The sequence below is a fragment of the Danio rerio genome, chromosome 7, assembly GCF_052040795.2.
Source record: "Danio rerio strain M-AB ecotype USA chromosome 7, GRCz13ab, whole genome shotgun sequence".
Lineage (NCBI taxonomy): Eukaryota > Metazoa > Chordata > Actinopteri > Cypriniformes > Danionidae > Danio > Danio rerio.
In genome coordinates, this window is record NC_141027.1 from 16,637,784 (window position 1) to 16,657,500 (window position 19,717).

General features: G+C 35.2%; 2 protein-coding genes across 4 annotated transcripts in view; one reads left to right on the forward strand and one right to left on the reverse strand.

Annotated features, from left to right (window-relative positions):
- The window catches only part of LOC147835938 (uncharacterized), a 939,756-nt gene that overhangs the window by 90,863 nt on the left and 829,176 nt on the right, over nt 1-19,717 (reverse strand). The gene's annotated exons all lie outside the window — the stretch shown is intronic.
- Nucleotides 1-19,717, forward strand: part of zdhhc13 (zDHHC palmitoyltransferase 13) — a 41,310-nt gene that overhangs the window by 9,938 nt on the left and 11,655 nt on the right. For 2 of the 3 annotated variants that reach the window (XM_087259264.1, NM_001008650.4), the window contains 5 exon segments: nt 2,152-2,314; nt 6,890-7,015; nt 12,067-12,200; nt 15,653-15,753; nt 17,141-17,265. In XM_087259264.1, the coding sequence (XP_087115390.1) occupies nt 2,152-2,314; nt 6,890-7,015; nt 12,067-12,200; nt 15,653-15,753; nt 17,141-17,265 (649 nt within the window). 3 annotated transcript variants of the gene reach the window in all.

A 19,717-nucleotide genomic window follows, 5' to 3' on the forward strand; every position in this document is an offset into this window, starting at 1 on the left:
TTTAATACCCTAATACCTCTTTTTCAGAAAATTGTTTGATGGGGTTATTCTTCCTAATAGAATTTTTTTGACTCTTTCGAAGCTAAAATACTTGTATTGTGTTGTCAAAAACAAATATAAACATAAAAATTACGTAAATATTTTGTATAAATTTCAAAGAAATGTCATTAGGATTTTAAAGAATTAATACATTTTACTCTCATGTATCTATAAAATAAAAATAATATTTCTCTTTAGGTGTTTCTTTTAAAAAATACTCTTTTATAATGACTTTTAAGTAAAGATTCATTCATTCATTTTCTTTTCGGCTTAGTCCCTTTATTTGGGGTTCGCCACTGCGGAATGAACCGCCAGCTTATCCAGCATATGTTTTACGCAGCGGATGCCCTTCCATCACTGGGAATCACCCATACACTCTTATTTTTCACACATACGCTACAGACAATTTAGCTTACCCATTTCACCTGTATAGCACATATCTTTGGACTTGTGGGGGAAACCGTTGCACCCGGAGGAAACCCATGCGAACACAGGGAGAACATGCAAACTCCACACAGAAATGCCAACTGACCCAGCTGAGGCTTGAACCAGCAACCTTCTTGCTGTGAGGTGACAGTGCTAACCACGAGCCACCATGTTTGATTTAAAAAAAATAAATAAATACATTTTACTCAAACATGTATCTAAATAGTTTAAATCCAAAATGAGGTTTATTTAAGTTGTCTGATTACAAAAAAAATTAACCCTCTGCTGCACCCATTATGATAGATTACTTAGAAATGTTAGAGTACTTTATGAAATGCTGCCGTATACCAACAACGTCCAATAGTGGATCTAACTTAGAAATTTCAAATGTGGAACTTTCCTTATAATTAAAAATGTTGTTGTTTAAAACGATTTAATTGGTGTTGCAGTATTATAAGCTTTAACACAGAACTTATAAATTACACCTTATACACACTTTTCAACAACTTTTATTCCAACAGCTTTCATTTATTCCATTCTTTTTTTGCTGAATATTTCTGAAAACAAACATAATATTGTATTGTCATGTATACAACATACAGAAGATAAAATTATTTCCTTCAGTAAATACTATAACAAATAAATAAGTCTTCCACATGCATCTGAATAATGTAGCCACTTGCTTACAATGTTTATATATTATATTATATACTATAGTACGTCTGTCTTATATGCCTCTGAGCTAGCTTACCTGAACAGTCTCTAACATGCAACTAATCAACATTATATTACTAGCATTCATGTTGTTATTGTTACAACTTAAAAGTTCACAGCTAACCTATAGTAATATTGCCCATTCCACTATTGGACAGGGTTGCCATACATTTGATCGTTTTTCAAAAAAATAATTTGATAACTGTTTTGATTTGTGAATATGTCATTATAACTTACTGAAGGTGATGTTTCAGATTTTTTATTTGTGGATCTGGGATAAGTTGATCCTTTGTTTTTATTGACATTTACATTTGCATTCAGTCAGAAATCGTGCCACAGAAAAACACTGCACGTCATGTGACTTAACCAAAGCACATCATTGGCTAAGCTAAGGTTCTCTCTTTCCTACAAAAAATAGAATGTTGGTCTTAAATAAACAATGGCAGGGAAATTAACATAAATATCATGTTGCCATATGGCAACAACATGAGGTAGAGGGTTAAGTAGAGATTTAGTTTGTAATTTTAAAATGAAACTATATAAAAATTCAAAAAATATATACAATATAAATATATATATATAGTTTCCAAAAAAATTGAAACTCTTTATTAAACAAACAGTTGTTTTACAAATAAGTATTACAAATTCACTTATTAGAATGGTTTTTTTAAGGATCATGAGACATCAAAGAGAGGAATAGTAAAAATTCCGTTCTTTTCTCACAGAAATTAATTGCACTTTAAAATGTATTATATTGGAAAATAAGTATTTGAAATTGTATTAATATTTCACAATAATCGTTTTTTACTAACGTATTTGTCATTTAGCAAATGTTAATTTTGAAACCTTCACTTGTATCATCATCATTTGCAGCAGAAGTGGTTTGGCAATGTTTGTGGTTAAAACCCCTTCCTGTACTATCATTTCTCTTATAACTCACACCTTGTCCCTGAATGTGCTTTTTTAACACAGACCAGAGCCCACAAACTTCCTGATAAAGTGCAATGCATCAGTGAATGCGGTGGACAAAGTGAACAGAAACTCACCTCTGCACTGTGCTGTTCTGGCTGGTAATGTTGACTCAGTTCACATCCTGCTGGAGGCCGGAGCCAGTGTCGATATGCAGAACGACAATGTGAGTCTACGATGTGAACTTTTAATTTTCTGTTTAAATTAAGGTTTATCATTTTGTTTTGGAGGTCTCCTACAATATACTGACATCCGTTCAAGATTAAAATAAAATAACTTTTTTTATTATGATACACAGTTGAAGTCAGAATTATTAGCTCTCCCGAAATGTTAACCCCTTCTATATGTTTTTTCTCTAATTTCTGTTTAAACACGGAGAAGATTTTTTCAACACATTCCTAAATGATGGCAGTATATGGTATTTTACTAGATATTTTTGCATTAGGCAAATCATTGTATAACGATGGTTTGTTCTATAGACAATTGGGGAAAAATACTGCTTCAGAGGGCTAATAATATTGACCTTAAAATGGTTTTAAAAAATTAAAAACTGCTTTTGTTCTAGCCAAAATAAAACAAATAAGACTTTCTCCAGAAGAAAAAAATATTATCAGACATGCAGTAAAAATTTCTTGCTCCATTAAACATCATTTGGAAAATATTTGAAAAAAGAAAAAAAATTAAGGCTAATTATTTTGACTTCAACTATTTGTTCCAAAGATGTAAATTACTTGCACACAATTGGAATATCGCATAAATATTGTTTTCATCCAACGAGTCAAAGAGAAAAAAAATCATCACTTCCTTATAAACTGGTGCCAAATATCAAAATAAATAATGGGATTTGCTGTTGTAGTAGAAGCCAGTGTAGGCTTGTTGTATTTTATAGTTACATGCACCTCAGAAGATTAAACCCAATGATTATACGGTGGCTTTTGAAGGTGTGAGATGCTGTTTGGGAGCACATATGCTCAAGACCATTCTGGAGGTAATAATACTGAACCACTTTGATAACAGACTTTGGCTGAGGGATTTTAGAATGACCAAAACAACATTTCAGATATTTTAAAGTGTGCTCGATCAACTGGTTTGTCCATTAATGCCATCCCATTGAACCTATTTTTCTTACCACGTGATCTATTAAATCAAAATCACATTACTTTTTTGGATATGCATGCTGCAAATTATCCGGTAAAACCGATTTCCATTGTAGTTTACGTGCATTCCTTTCTAACCACTTTTTATAAAACGCTAAATATTTGCATTTTCAAAATATATCCACATCTTGGCATTTTCATTAATTATTAATTTTATTGCAATATTCCTAAATGCACATAAAAATAGGTGGATGAAAATATAGCTAGTGTCTCAAATAGTGTTCAAGGATCCAGCCTCTAGTAGTTTCCTAGTAGTCTGATTGGTCTACAGTTTTCAAAAAACAATCACTTTTGATTACAATATTAATTTGTTCAAAAGTATTTTTAGAACATATTAGATAACATACAGTGCGAATAGCTTTTCACTTTTTCTTTTTTTTTTTACACAACAAACAAAACCTGTCACATATACATTTAGGTTATATAAAAATATATAAATAATATTAAGATGAAATACAAATAAATAATAATATTAAAGTAAAACATATTTAACTTCCATATATAAGGGAAGAAAAGAAAAAAAATAGTAAAAAAAAAAATCAAAGAAAGGTTCTACTATGTGATCTAAAACAGGTTGCCAGAAGAAAAAAGACATATCAGTAGGGCCTCCTGTAGTATATCGTATTTTTTCCAAGGTCAGGTGGTGTAGGAGTTCCATAAGCTGTTGCTTAAAGGTTGAAGGAAGTTGTCCATCCATTTCAGCATTATTAATCTTCTAGCTAAAAGCGTAGCAAATGCAATCACATTTATCTTGCTTTTTTTAGAACATAAGAACTGTGGTGTGATCCCAAAAATTGAAATTATGGCCTCAGGTTCTATATCTGCTTGTTAAGTGATGACGTATGTAATACTGTTTCCGGGTCCAAGCCGCCATTCATTTGAGTGGAGAATTCATTCGTTTATGATCACGTTTTATTCATATCACACATTAAAGTTAATTTTATATAAAATCATAGTGTACACAACAATCTCTGGGCTTGCTGCATAACAAATACCAAAAATTTAACAATTAAAAAAAAAATGAATCACTTTCTGACATCGGATATTAGGCATGGACATGTATACTGCGATCGTGATTTTCGAAAGTATTAAATCGCTTTGTAAACGTTTATTATTACCATTTCATGAGTCTCCCCATTCAGTTGAATAGAGCGCTTGGACCCGGAAGCCGCTTCGCGTGACGTCACACTTAACAAGCAGATAGGTATTTAATGCGTCCGAGAGAAATGTAAATATTAGCTGCCAGAAATCCTTTAATTTTGAACAAGCCCAAAACACATGAGATAGAGTAGCTTGCTCAATATCACATCAATCACAATTAGGCTCTATATTCAATTTAAATTTGGACCAATGTAATCTATGAACTACTTTAAATTATATCATTTTAAACTAATTGAAAATGAGTGGATATTGTCTAAAACAGACTGCCACATGTCTTCTGATAGTTCTGTCTCTAGCTCCACCTCTCATTTTCTTTTTGATTGTACTAAATTAGAATATTAATTTGTACGCCAACAATTTCTTCTTCACTTTTTTAAATGATAATATGTTCTTTAATCTTAGTGTTTGGTGTCCTAGGGATATGGGACATTGAAATTAAATGTGCTTTTTTCCCGAATGGACCCAAAAATACACGAAAATGTATATCTAATGAGATTTCATTGATGATCACTCATAGGTTTTTGATATTTCAGCAATTTAGAGAGTACTTAAAGTAATAGGTCAGTCAAAAATGTAAATTTATACTATTGAGGTACTTTTTTTTAAGAAAGATAAAAACCCCGTAACTTTCCAACTTTCTATAGAATATCTTTAGTGTTCAACAGAAGAAAGAAAGTCAGAAAGGTTTGGAACAAGTGAATAAGTAAATGAAAATGTATGTTTTTTTATTTTTCAACCCACTGATCACCCTTTTAAAGCCAAAGCAGAAATAAATTGTATAAATCAGGCAGGGGATAATATCGGGCAATATATGAATAAATAAAAGCAATGGAGTAGTGGTTAAATCAGTCCGCCGGATGTCAGTTTTTTTTCCTTACTGACTGTTGGGCTGCAGGTTTTGTATGCCACTATGCTGTTTATGATCAGATCATGCTCAAAAATAAGTGCTGTCAGGTGTTCCTTTAAAAAAAATGCATGGTGGGTTCAAGTTAGAATTGATTTGAGTCAGGTGCAGATCTTAGGACACAAATAGACCTCAATCTCTGATACAACTACAGCGTTTGAGGGTCAAGGCAGACATTGTTTGCAGGCAGCCAAACCAACATAAGGCAGATTTGTTACACACCTACAGCTTTTTCAGGAAGTAAAACTTTAATTTACTGATGACTCATTTCAGGTAGTTCAGAATCATTTCCTTATTTTGGGAGGCAATGACTCCATATATTGTGATCTTTGATCTTTTAACCAGACCTTTTACATATACGAACAAGTATATTACACAACATAAAATATTATTGCTGAAAATAAGTGTTATAGGATTACTTGAAGTATTTACATTTTTTAAGGCTCAACTTAAAATCTATTTTAAACAGTTTCTGAAAGTATTCACATTCATTCTACATATTTATTGCACATTCATACATTTAAAGTAAATAATAATATGCTAATCAATATCTTTAAAAGTAAACATAAACTACAATACAAAGTTTATTGATTTTTTTATTTTACAATGTAATTAATTTCCTAAATGCTTTTATATGTTAAAAAATATCTTAACTCATAATTTCACAAATTTAAATGAACTTTTTTAAAATTAGCAGAATCTTTATAATTATATACAGTATTTAATAAGAAGAAACTGTTTATGATAAATACAGTGATCTAAAATGTGTCTTTCTCAATTGGATGGTGGCATATTTGAGTTTTGATGTTATTGGTTTAGACTTTTTGATTATTTTGGGTAGTTTTGACTACATTTGGGCTAGTTTTTAACTCTGTCAGAACAAATTCATCTTGTTAATGTCTGATAAGTTTGATAGAAAGGTACAGGAGTCAGTTAATTAATTTCAATCATTCATTTATTCGTTTTCCTTTGGCTTAGTCCCTTATTTATCAGGGGTTGCCACAGCGGAATGAACCCCCCACTATTCCAGCATATGTTTTGCACCACGGATGCCCTTCCAGCTGCAACCCAGTACTGGGAAACACCCACACACTCATTCACACTAACTCATGCACAACGGCCAATTTAGTTAATCCATTTCACTTATAGTGGATGTCTTTGGATTGAGGGGAAACCGAAGCACTTGGAGGAAACCCGCTCAAACACGGGGAGAACATGCTAACTGGCCCTGTCGGGACTTGAATAAGCGACCTTCTTGCTGTGAGGCAACAGTGCTATCCACTGGGCCACCATACTTAAATTGCAGTCATTTAAAAATAATTTAGTCAGCTGTCAATATAACAACATTTATATTATGTCATAGTTCATGAAATAGAGTATCTTGTGGACACTAGAAAAAAAAAAGTCAAAATTTTATCTCGTGGATAAATATTTTTTTGTTTGATTAGCTGTAAAACAGGTTGTGAAATATTTCTCTGAGTCGTGTTTGGTTTTACTGATGTTCTGGTGTTGTTTTCAGGGTCACACCGCCATAGATCTGGCGCAGCAGGTGCACAGTCCTCTGCTCATTCACATGCTCAGTGTGGTGAAGACGGAGAGAATCAAAGCCAACTCGGCCTGTCTCAAACTGCTCAACAGATACAAGGTATACTCATGTTCAGACTAAAGGCAGCCACATCAGATAATCAAATAAAGTTTGAAGAATGTTTTTCTAATTAAAAGCTAAATTACATAAAATATTTGGCTTAAAGGGTCATGCAACCCCCCTTTTTCAGTTTAAATCTACCTCAGAATTTAAAAAATAATAATAATGCTACATGAGGGAGGAAAAAGGAAAAAGAGGGGGGCGAACTACTGTAAGTTGGCTAACAAAATCAAACAAAAGTAAATCACACACTGGTCTGAATGCAGAGACACTGGATAGCAGTGCAGGAGGTCTCCCTATCTATTTCAACCATTAACTCTGCCGGTAATCTGGAGATTTTAAACATGGGCGAACCAAGCGGCAATCTCCCGCTCTCTCTCAGGAAGCCAATACGGAAGTAACTAAAACTGCAATTCATCCGAAATTCCGCTAGTCCTGGCCGCTCCTGGCTCCAAAACAGAGCAAATTTCAATTGAGCTCACTGTTAGAATGGCCAACTTTACAGCAGAAAAAAAGTTGTTTACAGCCTGGTACAAAAAAAGATTTTGGTTAATACAGCTAATATTACTCTTCATGACAACTGTGAGGGGGGTGAATTTTTTTATAACTCATCTGTTTCCTTTATATTAAGTTATATTAAGTTTGCATAATTAAGGGAGTGGCCACTTGAGTGACAGCTAGGTCTCACTGGTCGCCGTCACGTCACCTCTGCTGAATCCTGCAGATCAGCCACTGAACTCGGCATATTTATCGTATTTCTGTGTTGTTTTATGTGGCTTTACACAGACAACTGCCTTTTGGACTTGTTTCCTACAATTATTAGATGGCATGGCATGCTGAGTGCACTTAATTGTGCTCACAAACCATTCACGTGGCCTCCGTTTCCCATGTGAGTAAAGTTATATACTCATATACCATCTCTATACATGTATTTGTTTAATTTAAAGATCATTTATCGTTTATATTTATATTTAGAGCTGTAATGCACTCCAGAATCTGACGGATTGATTAGCTGTAGGCTCTAGAACAGTCGTCTGAAGTGTTGTCATACAGTGTTATGCTGGATTTCATCAATAGTCTTACATTAACTAACACAGACTATATCTGAAGTGTTTGGAAGTAATTCGCGTTTTCCTCCTGTTGAAAAACGTCATAAGAACAATGTTTAGTGGCTCAATGTATTACAGCAGTGTTTTTAAAAGTCTAAACACTTTATTAATATAGTGTACAACCAAGCACAAGTGGTCAGAATACAAACGAGTCACAGGTGATAAAGTATTAAGCCTTCTCCCAAAGTAAAGTATGTCTGAATCAGGTCCAAGCAAACTGTCTGCAGGTGTCTGTAGCTCCGCTCACTCTCCGCCTCTTTGCCCTTGTTTGGTATCCCGCCGTGGGTGTGATGACGTGCGAACAAAATGGCAACGGTTGGCCGCGCCTACTTGTGTCTTCTTTTGCGCTCTTTAGAAACCTATGGGTGACGTCACGGATACTACGTCCATATATTTTACAGTCTATGGGGCGAACACAGCAGCACGGATATAGGGATGTGTCTGAATAGTAATGAACACAACTGATAAAAAACAAAATCTGCCATTCTCCAATTCTTGTATAGCTCTCACCCCAAAATGCTTGCTGCATTGTGGGGAAAACCACACAACAAACCCAGTGGATCATGGAGACAAACACATACGACCCTTTACGAATGGGTAAATACTGCATGCCGTGCACGGCCAAAGTCTCACAGCTTGGCAGGTCTGTCATTGTAAACGTGCAGTCATGAATAGTTAAGAAGCATGGTCTTCTCATAGAAAAAAGAAAACCCAGTCTATAAATAATAGAGGTCTCCCTATCTATTTCAACCATTAACTCTGCCGGTAATCTGGAGATTTTAAACATGGGCGAACCAAGCGGCAATCTCCCGCTCTCTCTCAGGAAGCCAATACGGAAGTAACTAAAACTGCAATTCATCCGAAATTCCGCTAGTCCTGGCCGCTCCTGGCTCCAAAACAGAGCAAATTTCAATTGAGCTCACTGTTAGAATGGCCAACTTTACAGCAGAAAAAAAGTTGTTTACAGCCTGGTACAAAAAAAGATTTTGGTTAATACAGCTAATATTACTCTTCATGACAACTGTGAGGGGGGTGAATTTTTTTATAACTCATCTGTTTCCTTTATATTAAGTTATATTAAGTTTGCATAATTAAGGGAGTGGCCACTTGAGTGACAGCTAGGTCTCACTGGTCGCCGTCACGTCACCTCTGCTGAATCCTGCAGATCAGCCACTGAACTCGGCATATTTATCGTATTTCTGTGTTGTTTTATGTGGCTTTACACAGACAACTGCCTTTTGGACTTGTTTCCTACAATTATTAGATGGCATGGCATGCTGAGTGCACTTAATTGTGCTCACAAACCATTCACGTGGCCTCCGTTTCCCATGTGAGTAAAGTTATATACTCATATACCATCTCTATACATGTATTTGTTTAATTTAAAGATAATTTATCGTTTATATTTATATTTAGAGCTGTAATGCACTCCAGAATCTGACGGATTGATTAGCTGTAGGCTCTAGAACAGTCGTCTGAAGTGTTGTCATACAGTGTTATGCTGGATTTCATCAATAGTCTTACATTAACTAACACAGACTATATCTGAAGTGTTTGGAAGTAATTCGCGTTTTCCTCCTGTTGAAAAACGTCATAAGAACAATGTTTAGTGGCTCAATGTATTACAGCAGTGTTTTTAAAAGTCTAAACACTTTATTAATATAGTGTACAACCAAGCACAAGTGGTCAGAATACAAACGAGTCACAGGTGATAAAGTATTAAGCCTTCTCCCAAAGTAAAGTATGTCTGAATCAGGTCCAAGCAAACTGTCTGCAGGTGTCTGTAGCTCCGCTCACTCTCCGCCTCTTTGCCCTTGTTTGGTATCCCGCCGTGGGTGTGATGACGTGCGAACAAAATGGCAACGGTTGGCCGCGCCTACTTGTGTCTTCTTTTGCGCTCTTTAGAAACCTATGGGTGACGTCACGGATACTACGTCCATATATTTTACAGTCTATGGGGCGAACACAGCAGCACGGATATAGGGATGTGTCTGAATAGTAATGAACACAACTGATAAAAAACAAAATCTGCCATTCTCCAATTCTTGTATAGCTCTCACCCCAAAATGCTTGCTGCATTGTGGGGAAAACCACACAACAAACCCAGTGGATCATGGAGACAAACACATACGACCCTTTACGAATGGGTAAATACTGCATGCCGTGCACGGCCAAAGTCTCACAGCTTGGCAGGTCTGTCATTGTAAACGTGCAGTCATGAATAGTTAAGAAGCATGGTCTTCTCATAGAAAAAAGAAAACCCAGTCTATGAATAATAATGTAATGTAATTTTTATTTATATAGCGCATTTATTGTGTATTGCCATACACCCAAAGCGCTTCACAATCATGAGGGGGGGGGGTTCTCCACACCACCACCAGTGTGCAGCATCCACTTGGATGATGCGACAGCAGCCACGGGACAACGGTGCCAGTGCGCTCACCACACACCAGCTATTGATGGAGTGAAGAGACAGTGAATATAGCCAATTCGGTGGATAGGGATGATTGGGAGGCCATGATCGTAATCGTCGATTGAGGGACTTTGGCCAGGACACCGGGGTTACATCCCTGCTCTTTACGAGAACTGCCATGGGATTTTTAATGACCACAGAGAGTCAGGACCTCGGTTTAACGTCTCATCCAAAAGACGGCGCCCACTGACAGTGTAGTGTCCCCTTCACTTTTACTGGGGCATTAGAACTTACACAGACCACAGGTTGAGCGCCCCCTGCTGGCCTCACTAACACCCCTTCCACCAGCAACCTAGTTTTCCCATTCAGGTACTGACCAGGCTCAGGCCTGCTTAGCTTCAGTGAGTAACAAGTCTTGGGCTGCTGGGTGATATGGCTGTGATGAGAAACCGACACGTCCTTAATAGACAGGCAGACGAGTGCTATGTCACAGATTTTGATCCCGTCCCAATAATGATTTTAAACCCGAAAGATGAAATTAGCTGACAAAAGCTACAAATGATGCAGGTTTATCCACAATTGAAGCTAACAGCTGCTAACATTCTTAACTGATTCTCAACACACACAAATCTGTTAAAATCTCAAAAAAGTACTCGAGGGGTTTTTGAACCATTCAACAGGTTTAACTTATTTATGGATATTTAACACTTTAAGCTCAGGGCACTGTTTCAGAAAGTTAAATGAAAACTCTGTGTGTGTTTACTCTGGGTTTTTAATGTCAGAATAGGAGGCATGTCAAACCAGAGAAAGTGGGGTGAGTCAATCCCATTTCTAACTCTTTCGGCATTGGCATTGTCTCATTCTGAAACAAAAAAAACAGGGTTTCCCACATCTCAGAGGGATTATAGTAGTGTGGTTTAAATGTGAACATGCATGCGTTTATTTATAGGTGTGTTATGTATTTATGTAGTTGTTAGCAAACAAATGTACACAAAACAAACATTTGCTATATATTTTTTAGATATTGTTTCTATTTATTCAGGTGAATAAACATCTAATCAAATAAAACAAACAATAATAATTAAGATAATGGTGGCAAAAATACAAATGTTAAATAATAAATCTCATTTCATGTGGCTGATGTCAAATGTAAAACCTAAAATTTAATAGCAAAACTGGTGTTGTGTTGTGTGCGATTCTGAGTTTTAATAGCTGAAATTTTCTTCACACACACACATGCACACAAACACTCACAGTGCTTTCACTAACCTTATTAAGAACGATGTGAGGCAAGTGCTTGAAATCCCAGGGCTGTATTTAACCTTGAATTAAGCTTTCAGAAACAAAAGCAGCCAATTTCTCACATAATGCGTGTTTGGCCCTGGAGAATTCTCCATTTTTAGCCTTTGATTAAACAAGAAAATAACATTCCACTTATTCTCTGACCCACATTCCTCTGCTGTAACCCCGATTATTTTGTTGCGACTGAAAAGACTTCATTCTTGTGTGTGTGTGTTTGTGTGTTTCAGGTGTGTCTGCAGAGCGTGTTCTCTGTTGTAGTAGTTGGAGCCTTTGGTGCCATATTAGACATGAGGACGGAGTCGTGGTTGCTGAAAGGTATTCTGCTGGCCTGCATCATGGCTGTCATCAACCTCGCATCCAGGTGAATCACGCACTCACACTTCACTGGCTTACTTCAATTTCTACAATATCATTTTCTCAACATGTTTATTGCATTAGTATGTGATGGGATTAGGCATGGGTCAGTTGTAAGGCAGTATGATAACTTTGGATAAAAATATTACTAGGCCTGTCCCAAATCACATACTTACTCTCTCCGCTGTCGCCACTGGCTTGCAAGGTTCAGGATCTGAAAAGCTACGCATCAATGAATTTGCTCTTCAGTGTTTGGACTCTCAATAATGACTTCAAACCACACTGAACTGAGCTAAACTGAACTGAACTTAAACACTAAAAACTGAACTACCCTGATCCAGTTACTAAGACCATTTATGTGAAGCTGCTTTGACACGATCTACATTGTAAAAGCGCTATACAAATAAAGCTGAATTGAATTAAATTGAACTTATGCACTATTCTACACCATTTTGTAGTATAAATACTGTACGTAGTGCGTTCATACTGAAATTCTATAAAGAATAAGTGCACTTTAATTACCCGGATTATGCACTTATTCAACCGTTGAAATAAAGTGTGGTTTGTTGGACACTTCATGCACTCAATGGCCACTGCTTTGCTCATGTAGCAGAAGGGGCGGAGCTTTCGGGCACTGATGTTGGATTACTTCATTTAATTTGGATTGTAAAAGCAAAATTCTCCTTACGAGAGTGATTATGCTGCCTCCCGATGGTGAATGCCATTATTCTCATGGCAGGTACTGGGTACTGTTTGGCATTTTGCTAATTTGGCAACCGTCAAATGTCATCTGGAAAATGGTTAGAATTTCCGCTTGGTAAAAAACGTTAGGGGCCGATCACACCGAACGCACTTTTTGTGTTAAGAGGCGCCTTTTGAATGATTTACTAATGGCCACGAGTGTTTTAACCGCCTGCTGCACCTCACGTTTTCCCCGTTGCACTCTGTGCACTCATAGTTAAAAAAAAAAAGTCAACTCTGAGCGGAAAAAGTATGTTACGACAGTCGCGTCTTTTTCATTCTCCAATCAAATTAAAGCAGAGGCGGGGTTTTCGTTGAGGTTCCTGCAGTGTTTGTGTTGTCAAGACGACTACGGAGACTTTTGAAGATAAAGCAGAGCCTACTGGTTACTGTTTCGAGTTATCTGGAGCTGTATGACTTCACAAATCTTGAATATCAGTCATTCATTCATTCATTCATTTTCTTTTCGGCTTAGTCCCTTTATTAATCTGGGCTTGCCACAGCAGAATGAGCCGCCAACTAATCCAGCACATGTTTTACGCAGCAGATGCCCTTCCAGCTGTAACCCATCACTGGGAAACATCCATACACTCTCATTCACTCACATACACTAAGGACACATTAGTAGTGTTCTAAAATATGTTCTTTGTATATTTCTGGGTAGAGAACTAAACAAAAATTATAGGGATTCAAGTACTATTAAGTGAGGTAGTTTAAATTACTCTTCAAGCTTTATCATTTACAGATCTCTCAATGCAGGCCCCTATGATAAGGAGTCATATGTTTACTCCTTCGATTGCAGATGCTGCATTTAATTTCTGGATAGAGAAAGGACTTTTCACACTGAAAGATTTTTATAGTGATTTCAATTTCATGTCCTTCGACCAAATAAGAACAAAATACAGTATCCCTGAGACACATTTCTTTAGATATTTACAGATCAGTTTTATGATTTCTAATACAGTAGATTTTTTTTACTTCACCTACAGAAACATTACTTGACACCTTTTTAAAAACCAACCCAGTTTTCAAAGGTTATAAAGGTGTGATTTACTCTTTTATTCCCTCACAAAATCTAAATTCAGTAACAAAGTTGAAACAAGAATAAGAAAATGACCTTAGGTTGATCCTCATAGGAAGTTTGGCAAGACATTATAAATAAGATTCACACAACTTCAATTTGTTTGCGACATACAATTATTCAGTTTAAAGTGGTCCCTCGCCTACATTGGACTAAAGCAAAATTTTCACCAACTATAAATCCCTTATGTAATAGATGTGAAGTAGAGATAGCTAATCACACACACGTTTGGGTCGTGTTCAAAAATGACCAAGTTCTGTCAATTTTTTTTTTTTTTTCAAATCTTTTGCATGTATCAATTGACCCTTGTCCTATTTTAGGAATATTTGGTTTGGTTTACTTACAGATCCCAGTTTAGACAATAATACCAAAAGCATGATTTCTTTTTCAACATTAATTGCTTGACGTTTTATACTGCTTAAATGGAAGGACAAATTTCCTCCAATTTTTAATCATTGGATTAGGGATCTTATGCACCATGGAGAAGATATTTACAATAGAGAAGATATGTTGGTACTCGAAAGGTAGCAGTCAAAAATTGTATCTTATTTGGCAGCCAGTGCTGACATTTCTATGGAGCAAATGGATCCAAACTTAATATTTTCAGTTTGCCCGTTGTTTATTTGTTTCTCACATTTTTTTTCCTTCCATTTTATTTTATTAATTTTTTTTTAACCTAAATTATTTTATTTCTTTATTTTACATTTGCTAAGCCTATTGTGACTCATTGTATGCATTTATATGTACAATTGATATCAACTTGTATTGTATGTATGTATATATTATGACAGGATGTAAAACAGATTAAAAATGGGAATAACATATTGTATAGAAATAGTGCAGGAGGTGGGGGACTCTGTTGGAGCAAAGATAGTTTGTCTCTGTTTTTTAAATATTTTTGAAATTGATGTTTTATTGACCAAAATGTTAATAAAAAGATCTGAACAAAGAGGAATGAACCTCCAACTTATCCAGCATATTTTTTACACAGCGGCTGATCTTCCAGCAGCAACCCAAACACTGGAAAACATCCATACACACTCATTCATTAGGGTCAAATTTTAGCTTACCCAATTCACCTATACCCCATGTCTTTGGACTTGTGGGGGAAACCGAAGCACCCAGAGGAAACCCACGTGAACATGGGGAGAACATGCAAACTCCACACAGAAATGCCAACTGACCCAGCCGAGGCTCAAACCAGCACCTTTCTTGCTGTAAGGCGAATATGCTACCCACTGCACCAACGCATCGCCACTTTTCGAAATGACTTCCCCAAAATATTATAATTAAATACAATAACGAAATAATAGCAGATAAAATTAATTGTAAATACGCAAGTTCTCCAAATTTGAATACAAAATCCTCTAGTAAAGTATATGAATATGTTGCTTTTTGACTTTTCACCCAAAATTGTCAACCAACCTAGCTTTAAATGCAGACAATAGTATGTGAAGTGGGCAGTAATGCAGTCCGCCTCATGAGGGCGCTGCAGGCTGGGTAAAGCGGCACTGTTTATCAGCGTTTACAGACGGTAAAAATAAAATACTAACTGTGTTTGTTTTGTTTGGTTTTTTTGTTGTTGAACGTGTATTAATCGTGCTGTATGTGTGTATTTGTATTGTTTGATCCTGTAGGCAGTTGGCGACTGTGGCCGTTCGATCTTTAATTCCTTCTACTGGCCTCATAGCTTCAGTCTTCTGGATGGTGGTCACCTGGGTCCTGTGGTTTCTGCCTGATATCCTTATATATATATATATATATATGATACACGCAAACTATTCAGAAAATGTCATATGCACATGATTATAACAGATGTGTTTTTTTTAAATAGATATTTTACATATATTTATATTTGAATGTGCATGTGTGCGATATAACAAATCATTACTTAACGCCACGAAAGAGCATACAAAAGTGCTGTTAAAAATGTAAATATTAAATACACAAGCAATAAATGGTAATGTTTTCATTTTAATACATAAAGTTAAACTACACGTTTTTTTCATCCCATCTTCATTACTAACAAACACACAAAAAGGAATGTATTGATATAATTGTTATTTTTATCTCATGTGAAGAAAGATATTACTCATTTTGTTGTAGTTTAACGAATCGAGGTCAAGTTTAATTAAATGTAAATGAGAAATGCTGGTTTGGAGATTTAAAACATGCATTTATGTCATTTTTATGTCTCTTTAATAATTTGTTTTTCCTTTCTTATATTTCTTTTACTTTTTTAAAGTTTATTTAATTCACAAAATATTGATTTAATATTTAAATATATGTATAGTCCTGTAAATACACTTAGTATTAGTATTAACCTCCAGAGAAATGAATTATTTTGTAAATATCTCCCAATTGATTTTTTAATATTTTTTCCCATTATTTCCTATTTTTATTATTATTTATTATACTCTGTTATTTATTTTCTTCTGGAGAAGTTCCGATTTATTTTAGTTTGACTGTAATAAAAATAACTGTAATAATGATTTTAAAAACTTCTAATGTCAATAATGTTAGCCCCCTTAAGAACTTATTTTTTTCGATTGGCTACAGAAGCAACCACTGTTGTCCAAAGACTTGCCTGATTAAACTAACTTGCCAAGTTAACTTAATTAACCCAGTTTAGCCTTCAAATTACACTTTAAGCTGAATAATAGTATCTTTCAAAATAGTCCACATATCTTCTTTGAATATCTTTTCTGCTGGAGATATTGTTGTCCTAAAAACAAAAAATAATGTAAATAAAAAATCTTACACATACCGTAGGAACAGCATTACAGAAAATGTTGGAGGTTTTAAAACCTTGACTTTTCCAAACTGTGGTATACCTTGAAAACAGTTATTGTCCCATGCCATTGCAAAATAACTAGTAAAGTATTATGTACTGTCATCATGGCAAAAGCAAAGTAACTTAAGCAACTTAACTTATTGGAAATGTAATTAATAAAATTGTGTTATCTTCTTGTAGATTCATTGATGAATTAACTTTGGTTTTGAATTTAACAGTCTTTGCGATTTTCTTATTTATAAACCAAATTGCTTTATGAATGAGTGTGAATGTATATCATAATCATTTTGTTGACCATTGTTCATTGCCTTGACCTGTATGTTGGGGTCACATGAGCCCAGCGCTGCAGTTCAGATGCTCTTCACTGTCAACATCACTGCTGTGCTCTACTACTACATCCGCTCCTGCAGAACTGACCCAGGACACGTCAAGGCCACCGAGGAGGAGAAGAAGAAGGTAAGAGCGGCCTGGCAGTGGCTGTTGTTCATCTAATTGCACAGTAGATATGCTGGGGTCATTGTGGAGACAGATTCTGAGTGGTTGGTCTGTATGGAAAATTCTTTCTGGTTTGAGAAGTAACTTAAATTCAATTGAGAGTATTGCAAACTTGTGGTTTAAATCGTTGTAATAGTTACTATGTAAAGTTATTGGGGAACACTTTATTTTAAGATGTCCTCGTTACACGTTACTATACTGTTTACTATTGTAATTACAGATAATTATGCATTATTGGATGCATAATTGTAGACCTAATCCTCACCCTCACCCTAGGTATATAATAAATACATGTAATTAGAAATAAGCAGTTAGTTAAACCAATTATTGTTACAGTTTAATGTGATACAGATTTCTTAAAGGGACACTCATATTAAAATCCCTTTGTCATTTATTATAAAATGTATTATTACTATTACACTATTTTATTATTTCTGGGACTATTCAACTATCAACTGAACTGCGGTAATCTAGATGTATTTGTATCTGTGTGCATGTGTGTGTGTATCAGAGTTGGGTGTAACGCGTTCCACAGTAACACGTTACTGTAATCGCATTACATTTTTGAGGAATGCAGTAATGTAACAAATTACATTTTAAATTTGTGTAATTTGATTACAATTAGTAAAGTCAATGTAATTGCATTACTTGCATTACAAATATAATATTTAGAAGGAAAAAAGTGCTTCTTTTAAAACACATTTTCTGCTGAGCTTTTTAACTGCTGGATAACACGAGCTGAAATAGCTGCTGACGAGAGCGGCTGCTGCTTTAAGTAGAAATACAGACATTACTTTGATTTCACTGAGCATAAAAGCAAAAATATTGTTGTGAAATGCAGTCTATGTTCAGTCTCTAAAGAACTTTAGACGGCTTTAACTTGACCAGCAACTTGTTCAAGCATTTGAACCGAAAAGACAATACTCGTCACCAAGGAGGACACCGGCACCAAAAAACACAGTGGCCCAACTCAGCCTAAACAGGCTAAATTGGATTTTTGTGCAGGATCGGAAGTGAAGATTTCTTTTAAATGTGAAGAAAAGCGTTACTGCTTATGGGGCCTCTCACATATCACATCTTTTGCACACGCCAGTTGCACCAGTTGAAAACCGAGTATCTTGTGATGATAATTGACCAATCAGCTTCATACTTTGTAAGGAATGTACACATTTCGGCAGACTAATTACCTCAGACAAACACAGAACACCTAAACACTGCAGTAATTTTTCATACTGTAACGTTTGTTTGGATCATGGATATCAGTGGGTACAGGTATACAGTATGTCCTTCTTTTGTGTTTAAAAAAAAAAAAAAACAGGTTTGGAACAAGTGAATGATGACAGACTTTTAGGTTTTGGGTGAACTCTTTAGCTCGTTTGAATATGTCAAGCTGCTTTGATCAGCCTATTGTAATGTCTACCAGTGAATATTAAATTACTGAAAGAGCTGCAGTATATTTAGTATTTTTATAGGTATATTTTTTGTGTTTTAAAAGTAACTTCAAAGTAAAATAATTTGTAATCTGATTACTTTTTTTTACATTATGTAATTAGTAATGTAATTATTACATTACAATTTTCCAGTAGTAATCAGTAATTTGTTATCAATTACTTTTTAAAAGTAACTTACCCAACACTGGTGTATATAAATTGATATTGATATTTCATGCATTTGTCAGGCTTTTACCTAAGGTGTTTTAATGTAAGAATTGTAATGATTTAGCGCATTTTAAAGTATTTATTTACATGATTTAAATTAAAATTAAAATCAGTGCTACTAAACTTCCTAAATTTTAGAATTTGTTTTCTTTCTGTACTGAGGTAAGGAACCTAATTTCCATTGAGGGATTGATAAATAATTTTATGTATTTTTCCCCCGTAAAGCTGTTAGTATTCCAGTCAGTTACATCCAAATTTTTATTGCCAATCTTAGCCAATAATATTTGTTTCTGGTGAAATTTAAAATTTACATGTTTTCCACAACCAGCGCAGATGGGATCAGCTTCTTGATAAAGGATTTTTGATTTTTTTATTAATGTATAATTAAATCTTAATTAAGATATATATTAATTCGTTTTTTTCAGCTTAGTCTCTTTATTAATCTGGGGTCGCCACAGTGGATTGTTTTATGCAGCGGATGCCTTTCACATCACTTCGAAACATCCATACACACTCAGTCACACACATACACCATGGACAATTTAGCTTACCCAATTCACCTATAGCACATGTCTTTGGACTTGTGGGGGAAACCGGAGTACTCGGAGGAAACCCAGGTGATCACGGGGAGAACATGCAAACTCTACACAGAAATGCCAGCTGACATATTAATACATATTATATTACTATAAAATAATTCAATGAAAATATACTTAATATTTACAATTTTCTATTTTTTGTTGAATGACCTCTTT